This window comes from Blennius ocellaris (assembly GCF_963422515.1).
Source record: "Blennius ocellaris genome assembly, chromosome: 9".
Taxonomy (NCBI): Eukaryota; Metazoa; Chordata; class Actinopteri; order Blenniiformes; family Blenniidae; genus Blennius; species Blennius ocellaris.
The window spans coordinates 787745-801376 of NC_137658.1; the positions used below are offsets into that span (position 1 = coordinate 787745).

The window sequence follows — 13632 nt, forward strand, 5'->3', positions numbered from 1 at the left end:
TGGCTCCCCGCCGTACGTCTGGCCGCCGCCATTAGCCTGATCGCTGCGAAGAAATCCTCAACTGTACATTCAATATTAAGCGAAGACACTGTTGGCCCGGCAGCGCTTTCCTTTTTTTTTTTTTTTTTCCTGTGATGTATTAATAGAACACAGTCATGATACCCCCCCCCCACGTCACCACCCCACCACCTCCACCCCCCCGTGTCCTACTTTCCATTCCCAGCAATGCGGTTCACCCTGCCACAGTCAGACGGAAAACCAAAACAACACTCCGTATTTCTCAGGGTTCTTGAGGTAGGAAGGCAAGAAGAGCGAGAGAGAGAGAGAGAGAGAGCGAGAGAGAGACAACATAATCTGTCGCTATCATTCAGAGGGATGTTTAATTTAAAGTGTTCCCACCGCGTGGAATACTAATGAGCTGAGCCGGGGGTATTAGTCACGCTCCTCCAGACGTGGTCTTCCTTGTTCTGAAGGAATCTGTTTGATGTCTCTCGTCTGTATCTCAAATTAATGTCAGTCTCGGGAGGCGTGCCGCATGACAAAAAACAACAACAACACAACAAAAACAAAAGCCTGGGTTGATTATCGAATGAATGACGAGGATAATAACGACGAGAACGTGTGGAACGCGTCGGCCGTGGTTCTGGACATTGACTCAGGTGCGACGCCGAAGATCTCTCTCTTTGATCTCTCTCTTTGATCTCTCTCTTTGTTTTTAAACGGTTAATTTTTGTCACGTGCGTAGCGTACGACGGCGCAGATTATGAAACAACCGGGGGGATTTTTCAGGCTCTGTTAGTCGCATAACTACAAGCTGCTGCGTGCATCAGCTGTGTAGAGCGGCGACACGCGACCCCGGGAGGCCGGGACGCCAACGCTAATGCAGCTAATAGGAGGGATTAAAGAGTGGGGGTCGGTCTGCGTGTCGCCGTGAACACGAGGAACGCCGTCCGACGTTCCAGCGTGGCGATGCTGTAGTACAGTGTTTTTCAACCACTGTGCTGAGATCTAGTCAGGTGTGCCGTGGGAAATTATCCAATTTCACATTTTTTCTAAAAAAAACATTTGTGTGCAGAGTATAAATACTGTGGCGAGCGCCGCGGAAGAATTCCTCTGAGTCGAGATATTTTTCTGCCAGCTGATCACCAGAGGCTTTTATTTTGACGCAACCGGAACTTCATAACAAGATGACACTCCACACGACACATTTCTCCCTCCTGGTTGATCACCAACATCCAACGAACCAAACTAGACGAAATAATTAACTATCTGAACCGAGGAACAAAAACACAACACAAGCACAAACCAACACACACAACAACCCCGACAATAACCCTCCATAACCTCCGGCAACACATAACCTGAACTCCCATCATGCCCTGCAGCGACCAACTCCCTGATCGCTACAATACTCTTCACCACTAGAGGGCAGCGCAGAACTTTGCCGGTGAAATGTAAAGTGACAGACGTCAGTGTGGTTCATCTCCACCTCCTGCTACCATCTTGTATCAAAGTACTGTGTCAGTGACAGTGATGGAGAAGTTTTTGAAAACCAGGATCTCAGCTCTTCATCCATCAGGTCCAGGTTTCACACTGAGGGAGGCACTATTAAAAAAAGTCCTTGCTTTCTGGATTTACTGGATTCCTGTTGATCAAACTTTGATGAGAAAGACTTTATATTGTTAATAGAGGCTACAGAGTTTCACATTTTAACATTTTCAGGTGGTGGAGTGACTCCAGATTTTTCCCAAACAAAAAACGGTGCCTCGGCTCAAAAAGGGTTGAAAAACACTGCTGTAGTATCTCGAAGCATATGGTTAGTGAAATCACTTCCTGAAATAAAACTCGGATTACTTTCTCTGCTCCATAAAGCTTCGGCTTTATCGCCCTCCGCTACAGACAAACATCCTGCGATCTGCACGCTTCTTAATAAAACACTGACTAAACTCGTACGCTCCGACGCTCCAGCGGCCCTCCTTATGGGAGCCATTGCAGTGTGTGTGTGTGTGTGTGTGTGTGTGTGTGTGTGTGTGTGTGTGTGTGTGTGTGTGTGTGTGGGTGTGTGTGAGGTAGTCCAGGTGTTCACAGGCGGGTGAACGATGACGAATGCGAGTGGCGTCGAGAACTGAATCCGTGTTTTCCCCCCCGTCACAGGCTCCTGGGCCGACCGCTCGCCGCTGCACGACGCCGCCGTTCAGGGCCGCCTCCTCGCTGTCAGGACCCTCATTTTACAGGTGAGGAGAACCGACCCCCCCCTCCACCCCCCCCTCACCCCCCTCCCCCCCAACCACTCCCCCTCCCGTCGTGGATTCCTGTCAGAGGTGCAGAACGTCGCAGGAAAATTGCCGGGAAGTTCGTCCGATTTATGGCGTTCGTCAACAATGACCACCTGCGGGGGGGGGGGGGGGTCGAGATAAAAACCTGATATACGCTTAATAACGGCCAAAATCCACCTCGGGTTAATAATATATGTGGTATTATATGTTGCGTCTCCTGCTCGGCTGCTTCTTCTTCCTGGTCGCTCTCAGCACCTCTGACGCAACTGTTCCACAACATTAAATACCGTGAAGGAATAATTTGTTATGTTGACGGGACGGGGTGGGCGAATGGGGGGAAACGCATTAACACATTGTGATTTATTGATGGCCGACACAGTCAGGATACTTACATTTCAGATTTATAGTTGGTGTAATAGCTTCTCACTTCTCTGAGACGGATGGATGATCAATGTTTCAGGCGTATACGAGAGGAGGTCCCCATGTGTGCCCACACACTGATTGCTTGCTAAATATGTATGTATATAAATATATATATATATATATATATATATGTATTATTTACGGGACAGATTTATGTGTGTTCTGTTTGCTACCAAACAATTTGTGTTCAGGGCGATGATGTAAGTGAGCGAGACGAACGTCAGCAACATCAAATGTATAAAAAAAACAAAAAACAACAACAACTTGTCCGTTAAACCGACGACAACATGTAATCTGAGGTGATTCTGTCGATTTGCACTAAATACAACCACCTAATTGCACGAGGTTAACGACTTTGCTTTTGAGATTTGTTTGCCTGTGATTGACTGCGACTGGAGCTTCTGGTTCAGCCTCCAGCTCCGGGGCAGGAAGGCTCCACGCGACTGTTCACATATATTGACATACTGAGGAGGAACGAACCGGGAATTAAAAAAAAAAAAAACACCTTTCAATGCAGCGCAGGCAGATGTTTGCCTCTATATGTGTGTGCTGGACAGGTTCCAGTGTCTCTGGACTTCACAGAGGTGTTATTATGCTTTCCTTTGACGTGATAATCTATTATTGACGTCTTTTTTTTGCTCAAATCTCCTCTTGAAGCTTCGGTATAAATGACACAGATTTGAGACGCAGAGCACACGGCGCATTGTTTAACTCAGACAAGCTCTTGGCAGCTTTGAATCGGCCTCTGAGTGAACTTGTTCCGTCACCAGCAGCTCAAATCCACTGCTGGTAATAAGAAATTCCAGCAACAGAGGAAGCTGGGTCTCCTTAACGCAAAAGGAAATGCAATTCCTGGTTTTCGCCAACAGAGGTTGACAAAGGTCACAGATTGCTTTTAATGTCCCCCCCCCCCCCTATTGGAAGGTCTGGGCTCACTAACTCCTGTATCTGCGGCTGTGTGAATGTGTTTCCAGGGTCACAAGGTCAATGTCCTGACGATAGACCACGTGACGCCGCTCCACGAGGCCTGCCTCGGAGACCACGCGGCCTGTGCCAGAGCGCTCATCGACGCCGGCGCCACTGTAAGTCACACGCCGCGCCCCTGATGGCGCTTTAATGTGGCCCCCGCCGCAAACAGTCAGATGCGATTCCCAAGGTTTTGGGAAAAACCTGGGATAACAAATGCGTGGGTCCTAAGCTGCAGTCGGTGCAGAGCCATTAAGATGCTGCTCCCCTTCAAACCCCCCCCCCCCCCCCCTCCTCGGGCTGTTGCTATTAGTCAACCGGCGCGGTTTGAACAGCAGCTAAAAATAACAATAAAAGAGGAAACTGTGTTCACAGGTCAATGCCTCCACAATTGATGGAGTCACGCCTCTGTTCAATGCATGTGCAGTGGGCAGTGTGGCATGCACTGAAGTCCTGCTGGAAAATGGAGCGGCGCCCCAGAGTCTTGCGTACCAACCGTCAGCGATACATGAGGCCACCAGCAAAGGTACGTCCACCTCATGTATTAGCACTTCTTTCATTAAAAATGGAAATGATAATAATACGCAACGCTTCTAATTATCACACAATCTTCTTATTTATTTCATCTTACATTCTTATTTTTTATGCCTCGTTCGGGTGTTCAGAAAATCTTACGCCACAAATGGTAATTTCTCCCTGATCACTTGGTCCATTTTTTTATACATTTATGTGACGCGAACAGCATATAATGATGTAATTAGGCTGTAAATAACACACACTGTCCTTCAATAAAATCCCTTTCAGTTTCCAGATACTGGATGACTTCCCCATAAAAGGGCTAAAGGATTAGAAGCTGTCTAGTAAAAGTAATAGATTGCATTTGCAGCATCTGAATAGATATCAGCTTTAACTTGTGAGCACGTCAAAGCCTGTTTTCATGGCTGATGTTAATTTATTGGATTTACAATCTTAACATTCAGCAGAGACTAATATCCCTTTAACGCTTTTAATTTTATGTCCCACTTGACCTTGTTTTGAACCTTTATTTGTGTCCCTTTCTGCTATAAAACACTTTCATGCAAAGCCGCAGATGAATCCCCGCGCGGCGGCAGACGGCCTGGAGACTGATCAGGCATTATCGCTTACTGATGAGCGTCTGCACGCCTCATTGCTCGCAGGTCATTACGGCTGCGTGGACGCTCTGCTGACCTGGGGGGCCGACGTGGACGTGGACATTCCTCACCTGGGCACGCCGCTGTACACAGCCTGCGTCTGCCGAGAGCCGGAGTGTGCCAGGAAACTCCTGAGGGAAGGTCAGACCGCAGCGTCCGGCCGATCTTTACATCGTGCAGGAATATGCGAAAGGCTTTAGACTTCAGGCTTCAGGCAAGCCTGCAAATACCTTGAATCTATATGGGAATATAAGCTTAAAGTAAAGTAGGTTGTGATTGAAACTTTAAAGTGAATAAGGTCTGTCCTTCCAGAGACGTGAGTGCTTGATGGAAAAACATTCTGTCACAGATGTTCCACTGTTTGTATAAACAAAATTAGAACACGAGATCCTCAAATGGTGGATCAAACTATTTGTTTTCCTCCGCTGATATTGACGATATTTCAGGGCTCATGTTCTGCTAAATCCACTTCCTGAAGGTTCTCCAGCAGTAAAAATCGTCTCCAGACCTGGACCGACTTCCTGAAGTGTAGAAAGTGTGTCCTCTCGCTCTCTCTCTTTTATAAGGTGTGTTGCTCCAAGCAGCCAATCAGAAATCAAACCCTATATAGTGTCATCGGGGGTTCAGCCAATCACAGTCAAGGTAGGCCCCCTTTGACTCCTCCCACAACCAGGCAGCTCTGCTCTGGCACATGGCGCCACGAGAGGAAGTACCTCCTCCTCTTCCCATAGATGGGCGGAGCCAGTCCAGCTCACACAGACACAGCAGATTGTGAATGTAGCTCCGAGGATCTGATATTCTAATGGAGGAGAATCAAGGAGGAGGTGAAGCTGGAGGAGGAGGTGGCGGTGAAGATGGAGGAGGTGAAGATGGAGGAGGAGGAGGTGAAGATGAAGGAGGAGGAGGTGAAGATGGAGGAGGAGGAGGAGGAGGTGAAGATGGAGGAGGAGGAGGTGAAGATGGAGGAGGAGGAGAACTTTAAAAGTGCATTTCAGTTTCTCAAGGTTGTTGAAAGTCATTTCAGGCTTCATCGCCGTTTCATCGCCGTTAATTGAATCGAAAACGCTTTTTTAAAATGTCAAAAGACGTCGGAAGAGCCAAATGTTTCTATTCTAAAATGTTTCAGCTCCACGGATGAAGTTTCCTGTTTGTGTTTTCTGAAACTTTCTGTTCATTACTTTGTTTATCATAAATAAGAGTTTAAAACATCTTGAAATCAACAACAACAACAACAACAAAAATATTTTCCATCAACACACACAGAAATAAGAGACTCGTAATCACACATGTTGCAACACTCGATTTATTGTCATGTTGGCTCCACAAGGACAAAGTATAACATTCAAACCACAATACAGATGAAGACTGGCTGGAAGACCTCGTTCGTGTTTGTTGAATTCCAATATGGCGGCGCTTACATGACTGGCAAGACTTAACATTTCAACATTTAACATTTTTAAAACTCGTCTTAAAACCCATTTTTCTTCTTCTTCTCTCTGTTGCCATTGTTCTTGAAGAACCGCCTCCACAAGCCTCTTTTCTTGTTCTTCTTGGCCTGGATTTCCTCCTCTAAGCCCTTCATGGCCTCTTCTAGCCGGGTCTTCTCAGAGTGGATGGTCTCCTTCTCATCGTGGATAGTCTTGTTCTTAGTAAGCAGGGTGTTACACTGAACTATCAGCGTGTCATTGTCAGAAGAGAGAGTCTCCTTCTCAGACTGGAGGGACTCCTTCTCGGACTGGAGGGACTCCTTCTCGGACTCGAGGGACTCCTTCTCGAACTGGAGAGTCTCCTTCTCAGACTGGAGGGTCTCCTTCTCGGACTGGAGGGTCTCCTTCTCGGACTGGAGGGTCACCTTCTTGGACTCGAGGGACTCCTTCTCAGACTGGAGGGACTCCTTCTCGGACTGGAGGGACTCCTTCTCAGACTGGAGGGACTCCTTCTCGGACTGGAGGGACTCCTTCTCGGACTGGAGGGTTTCTTTCTGAGCCAGCAGGGTCTTGTTCTGAGAGTGGAGCGTCTTCTTCTCATCAAGGAGGTTCTTGTTCTGAGAGTGGAGCGTCTTCTTCTCATCAAGCAGGTTCTTGTTCTGAGACTGGAGCGTCGTCTTCTCACCAAGCAGGTTCTTGTTCTGAGACTGGAGGGTCTCCTTCTCAGACTGGAGGTTCTCCTTCTCAGACTGGAGGGTCTCATTCTCAGACTGGAGGTTCTCCTTCTCAGACTGGAGGGTCTCATTCTCAGACTGGAGGTTCTTCTTCTCAGACTGGAGGGTCTCATTCTCAGACTGGAGGGTCTTCTTCTCAGACACGAATCTATCCTGCCGAGCAATCATGCACTTGCACATTAAATAGATCGACTGCTTGTCTTCCAACAGAGTCTCATTCCGAAACTGGAGCCTCTTCTTCTCAGCCAGCAGAGTCTTGTTCTGAGAGTGGAGCCTCTTCTTCTCAGCCAGCAGAGTCTTGTTCTGAGAGTTGAGTGACTCCTTCATACCAAGCAGGAACTTGCTCTCAAACTGGAGCTTCTCCTGCTCAGCCAGCAGGGTCTCCTTCTGAGAGTGGAGTGTCTCCTTCTCAGCCAGCAGAGTCTTGTTCTGAGAGTGGAGTGTCTCCATCTCAGCCAGCAGGATCTTCTCAGACTGGGGATTCTCCTTCTGATCAAGCAGGAACTTGTTCTGAGACTGGAGTGTCTCCTTCTCAGCCAGCAGGGTCTTGTTCTGAGACTGGAGTGTCTCCTTCTCAGACCGCAGGGTGTTGTTCATAGACAGGAGGATTTTCTTGTCAGACTGGAGCGTCTCCTTCTCAGCCAGCAGGGTCTTGTTCTGAAACTGTGGATTTTCCAACTCAGCCAGCAGGGCCTTCTTCTCGGACTGGAGTTTCTCCTTCTGACCAATCAGGAACTTGTTCTGAAACTGGAGCGTCTCCTTCTCAGCCACCAGGGTCTCCATCTGAGCCATCAGGGTCTTGCTCATAGGGCCGGACATCTTCTTCTTAGACTGGAGCATCTCTTTCTCAGACTGGAATGTCTCCTTTTCAGACTGGAGGGTGTCCTTCCCAGACTGGAGAGTCTCCTTCTCAGACTGGAGGGCCTTCTTCTCAGCCAGCAGGGTCTTGTTCCGAGAATGGAGCCTCTTTCTCTTGTTCACCTCCTGCTGGAGTTTCTTCTCCACCATCAGGTCCTCTTCTTCCTGGAGGTCTTGTTTTTTGCTGTCACCAAGCTGTCCGTGGAACCTCACAAAGAGACCTTCATTTTTCTTCTGTTGTTCAGCCATGTTCTGTGTTAAGCCAACGAGCTGCGCCTTCCGCTCCGTCTCTTCTTGTTTGAGGTCCTTCTTGGGTCCTTGAGGTGCCGGGCAATCTGAGGAGGCCGCAGTGTTCTCCTGCCTTTGTGCTTCTGACAGTCCAGCCGTCCTCTGTAGATCCCCCATGTGTGAGCTGTCATTCATTTTTTGCATCTCCTTCTCCGTCCTCCCATCTTCCTGCGGTCCAGCTTTCTGCTGGACAATTTCCTGGTCAAGATGGCGATTCTCCACTGCCTCTTGAGGAATGCAGGGCTGATCAGCACGGTGAGCGCCGTGACGACGTCCTCCTCGTTTTCCTCTGGGACGGCGCTTATGAGGCATTTTTCCTTGAGGTGCCGGGCAATCTGAGGAGGCCGCAGTGTTCTCCTGCCTTTGTGCTTCTGACGGTCCAGCCGTCCTCTGTAGATCCCCCATGTGTGAGCTGTCATTCATTTTTTGCATCTCCTTCTCCGTCCACCCATCTTCCTGTGGTCCAGCTTTCTGCTGGACAATTTCCTGGTCAAGATGGCGATTCTCCATAGCCGCTTGAGGAATGCAGGGCTGATCAGCACGGTGAGCGCCTTGACGACGTCCTCCTCGTTTTCCTCTGGGACGGTGTCTTTGAGGCATTATTCAAACTTTGGTTTTTTTGTTGAAAAAAACAATAGTAAACGTGTTCTCGACTGTGTAAGCAGTTGATGTGTCCTCGCAGTTGTAAACTTCAGATATTTGTACTTAAAATAAGCACAAACAGAAAAGAGCTGGTTCACTGGATATGAAGCTGTAGTTGAAAGCTGACTGTCTCCCTCGGTTTCTCTGTGATAATGACTGTAGAGTTTGTGATTCCATAGATCTGCCTCTTTCCACATCAAAGGCACAAAATTCAGTTATGACGTCAATCTTTCATCTTGGGGCCGAGGCCATTAGATGAAAGGCCTTAGATCCAATGGATTAGATTCTAAGCCTTTAGATCTAAGGCCTTTCATCTAATGGCCTCGGCCCCAAGATGAAAGATTGACGTCATAACTGAATTTTGATCGAAGCCATTAGATGAAAGGCCTTAGATCTAATAGCTTAGATCAAAGCCATTAGATCTAAGCCACACCCACTGGCATCATGCCCAAATCGAGCCACTCCCACTTAAGCCACGCCCCCATACAACAAACATTGCTGGCCTCCTTTTCAGTTTTTTTGCGCACAGATTTGTGTGAATCTATCTATCCATCTATCCATTATCTAACGCTTTATCTGAGATAGTCTGTATGTACATTTGTATATTCAAAAAAAAAAAAAGATATTTCCCTCTCCATTTAAAAAAAAATAAATCTTTATTTACATGGATCTACATATACAGCTGCTTCAGAGCTGCTATGAGCAGCCAGACCTGTAGGGGGCAACAAAGGTGGAAAGCTAACGGATTACAATTACTCACGTCACTCTAATTGTGTAGTTTTTTTTGTGTATTTGCACTTTTTCAAATATTTTTTTTATTCTCTCTAATTTAACTTTTATTCATGATTATTTTTCTTAAAAGTATTATTGAGTTTATTACTCAGAAAAATTGAAAACATCAAACTGTCAAATAAAAAATACTGCAGTGAACTGCAGTGAAAAACCTGCGACTTTAAATGGAACTAAGTAACTTTTACTCTGAGTACATTTTATCTGAGCTATTTTCTACTTTTGTTGAGTAAAATGTCATCAAAATAGTTGTGCTTTTACTTAAGAAAAGTATGTTCTCCAGCTGAAAATCCAAGATGGCCACCAGGTTGAAGACTGAAGAGCAAGTAAATGATTGGGTGGTCCACGTCTTTTTGTTCCTTTTTGTTTCATTTTCAAAAGTGCACAACAAAGAGTGTAAAGTGTAAATACATACATGTCTCATGCATAAGAGACACGACGAACCTCAGACTCTGCATGAAAACTCGTGTTTTAACCACCAAACCCCCCGACTGTATTCCCGCCCACAACACTTTCTGATATCCCAGTTTGACTGGAGGACGAAACTCTGACCCTCGCAGGTGCCAATGTCCAGAAAGGCCGATCTCTGGACTCGCCGCTGCATGCGGCCGCAGAGAACGACTGCACGGCGGCGGTGAAGCTGCTGCTGGACTTCGGCGCCGACATCAACGCCAGGAACGCCGAGTTCCAGAAGCCGGTGGACGTGGCTCCGCCCAGCAGTGTGACCGAGGGCTTCCTGCTGCTCTATGAAGGTAGGCGTGACCTTTGACCCCCACATTTATTTCCGCTTTAAAGTCCCAGTGAAATGTAACACACTACTTTGCAAAAAAACGATAGTTGGGTTCTACTTGTAAGGTTCCTCCGACTCTGCCCCTCCACTGTTGTCGCGAAACAAAATTATTTGAATTTTGAATCTCCAGCCGAGGACGTCGGGGGAATCCTTCTTCTTCGTGGGCCATTGTGGGCGGAGCCTATGTGTGACGTCACGAGTTGTGCAGATCTCGATCTGTTGTGTTTATATCGGCTTGTTTCCCTCTTAAATATCAACTTTTTACAGTGTTTTGAAGTTATAGTCGGCGTTTTATGAGCCTTGAAGAAAGATTGAGCCTGGAAGAGACCAGAGAGGAGAAAAGGAGCACGGGCGGCTAGCGGGAGCTGCTAGCTTGCGCTGGCTAGTAGACGATCAAGTAACACCTGGACTCATCTTCAGTGATTCCGCAGTCTTCCAGCTCTTGGACGTGTTGGATCCAGGAAGCCGGTCGTTCTGCCAAAAGTCCGGAGCCTCAAAGCCTCAAAGGTGAAAAGTGGCGGCTGCTGAGGCGAGGAGACGAGGACGAATGGAGGACGAAGCGTCTTCTGCTTCCTCAAACATGTTCCAGACGGGGTCACCGATAGCAGAACCACCTTCTGTGTCTTCTTCATCAATCACTGGGTTTGAAATGACCATGATGATGAAATCTGGTTCAATTCAGCCTCTTCGTGGTCAAAACTCTGATCCTCCATAATGTAAACACAACTTGGGCGTGTGCACAACTCGTGATGTCACTCTGTTATTGTCAGAAGCTCCGCCCAGCAGAGGAAATAGCGCCGTTTATCGGCTATTTTCTCGCAGATTGCCGCGTTTTAACAGTTTACCCATCAGCCAGTTAGCAGGAAACCGTTCCTAGAAGAGACACCAGAGTGTTTTGGAGGTGGAACCTTCATTTCACTGGGACTTTAAAAAAAAAAAAAAAAAAAGCCTATGAAGCTCTTCCGGAAATGTTTGATACTCGTGATTCTTTGCAGCGACGCCTCGTCCGCTGAGCCAGATGTGTCGCCAGCGCATCAGGAGGTGTGTCGGCCGCGACAGGCTGCACCTCCTGTCTCACCTGCCGCTGCCCAGCAGGATCCGGGGTTACCTGCAGTACCAGTGACGCCTCGCGCACCAGCAACACGTCGGCTCTGCACACTGCAAACATTTTAATCGTGTGTGTGTGTGTGTGTCTGAATGAATGTGATATAAGATGCCGCTAAAGGGTTAATTATGGAAACTAAAGTCGTGTATTTTGTGTTCTACTGCAGTGTTTTTCAACCTTTTTGAGTCAAGACACACTTTTTTCGTTTGGAAAACTCTGGAGTCACACCTCCACCTGAAAATGTTAAAATGTGAAACTCTGTAGCCTCTATTAACAATATAAAGTCTTTCTCATCGAAGTTTTATCAACAGGAATCCAGTAAATCCAGAAAGCAAGGACTTTTTTTAATAGTGCCTCCCTCAGTGTGAAACCTGGACCTGATGGATGAAGAGCTGAGATCCTGGTTTTCAAAAACTTCTCCATCACTGTCACTGACACAGTACTTTGATACAAGATGGTAGCAGGAGGTGGAGATGAGCCACACTGACGTCTGTCACTTTACATTTCACCGGCAAAGTTCTGTGCCGCCCTCTAGTGGTGAAGAGTATTTATACATGATTACTCTGCAACACACTGCTCTCACAGCTGACAGCACACAAAAAATGTGAAATGTGATAGTTTCCCTCGGCTCACCTGACGAGATCTGGAGGAAACACCAGTAGTTGAAAAACACTGCTCTACTGTGTTTCTGCCGCCTCATAGCTGAAATGTACTTTTACAGAAAACCGAAATGCCACATAACTGCACCACATGTTAGCTATTTATGGTTTCTGCATTTTGTACTCAGTGCATCACCGCCAGAATATATATATTTAAAATAAATAAACCAGTGTTAAAACCTGGCGTTTGTAGTGTTTTGTTGATTGTCGTGTGGCAGGAGGCCACGGTGGCGTGACGGACCTGAACACGCCTGAAATACTTGGATTACTGACAACTGACAACTGTGGCGGCTTAACGCTGCCGGAAACTGTGAGTGTGTATGTGGAGGGCAAACTGTTCCGTTGGCGAGGCGACGACAACAACTGGACCGCGACACGGAGCATGAGCAACACAATACAAGAGCAACTGGGAGGTTTAATTTTATTTTTTATTGTAAATGTGTCTCTTCCCTCTCATCCATGTAAAATACATGTATTAGCATTTTAATGATTATCCATTAACTTTGATTTAAAAAAAAAAAATAAGAAAAGCGAGTTTTGTAGAGTTGTTGGAATTCATGAAAATTACAATAATTATGCTTCTTATTATAATACAAAACTGTCATTTTGTTTAGTTGAGCAGATTTAGGTTTTCAGTAGAAGTTTCCTCTGGGATTCAGAAAGTATTTTTGTATTCGACTGTTTTTCTTTTAGCCTATTATTATTATTTTTTTTACAGATGAGGGGAGGGGCTTCAAGACATTCCAGGTGTCCAGTGAGCAGCTGAGGGGGGCGGGGCTTCGGCTGAGGGGAGGGGCTTCAAGACATTCCAGGTGTCCAGTGAGCAGCTGAGGGGGCGGGGCTTCAGCTGAGGGGAGGGGCTTCAAGACATTCCGGGTGTCCAGTGAGCAGCTGAAGGGGCAGGGCTTCAGCTGAGGGGAGGGGCTTCAAGACATTCCGGGTGTCCAGTGAGCAGCTGAGGGGGCGGGGCTTCGGATGAGGGGAGGGGCTTCAAGACATTCCAGGTGTCCAGTGAGCAGCGGAGGGGGCGGGGCTTCAGCTGAGGGGAGGGGCTTCAAGACATTCCAGGTGTCCTGTGAGCAGCTGAGGGGGCGGGGCTTCAGCTGAGGGGAGGGGCTTCAAGACATTCCAGGTGTCCAGTGAGCAGCTGAGGGGGCGGGGCTTCGGATGAGGGGACGGGCTTCAAGACATTCCGGGTGTCCAGTGAGCAGCTGAGTGGGCGGGGCTTCGTATGAGGGGAGGGGCTTCAAGTCATTCCGGGTGTCCAGTGAGCAGCTGAGGGGGCGGGGCTTCAGCTGAGGGGAGGGGCTTCAAGACTTCCAAAATATGAAGAAATTAAATGAGATGCAGCAAATAAATGTATGTCAATGACTGTGTTGGTTCTTTTCCTTCGTTTGTTTGCAATGTTTCATTTAAATTAAAAACCAGACTGACTGAGGCTTACTTCCTGTCACACCGTACGTCTCTCTACATTGATGTTTTGCAGATTTAACTGGAGTTTAA

The 13632-nt window shown here is 47.3% G+C and overlaps 1 protein-coding gene across 2 annotated transcripts in view; it reads left to right on the top strand.

Annotated features, from left to right (window-relative positions):
- The window catches only part of asb5a (ankyrin repeat and SOCS box containing 5a), a 12881-nt gene extending 579 nt beyond the window's left edge, over positions 1 to 12302 (top strand). Inside the window, exons 1-7 of one of the 2 annotated variants that reach the window (XM_080501912.1) lie at positions 276 to 659; positions 2155 to 2234; positions 3674 to 3781; positions 4041 to 4191; positions 4844 to 4978; positions 10136 to 10327; positions 11361 to 12302. In XM_080501912.1, coding sequence (XP_080358038.1) covers positions 536 to 659; positions 2155 to 2234; positions 3674 to 3781; positions 4041 to 4191; positions 4844 to 4978; positions 10136 to 10327; positions 11361 to 11488 — 918 coding nt within the window. In that variant the 5' untranslated portion in view covers positions 276 to 535 and the 3' untranslated portion in view covers positions 11489 to 12302. Of the gene's footprint in view, positions 1 to 275; positions 660 to 2154; positions 2235 to 3673; positions 3782 to 4040; positions 4192 to 4843; positions 4979 to 10135; positions 10328 to 11360 lie in introns of those variants that run through there. The other variant, XM_080501911.1, reaches the window with a different exon arrangement.
- The last annotated feature ends 1330 nt before the right edge of the window (positions 12303 to 13632 follow it).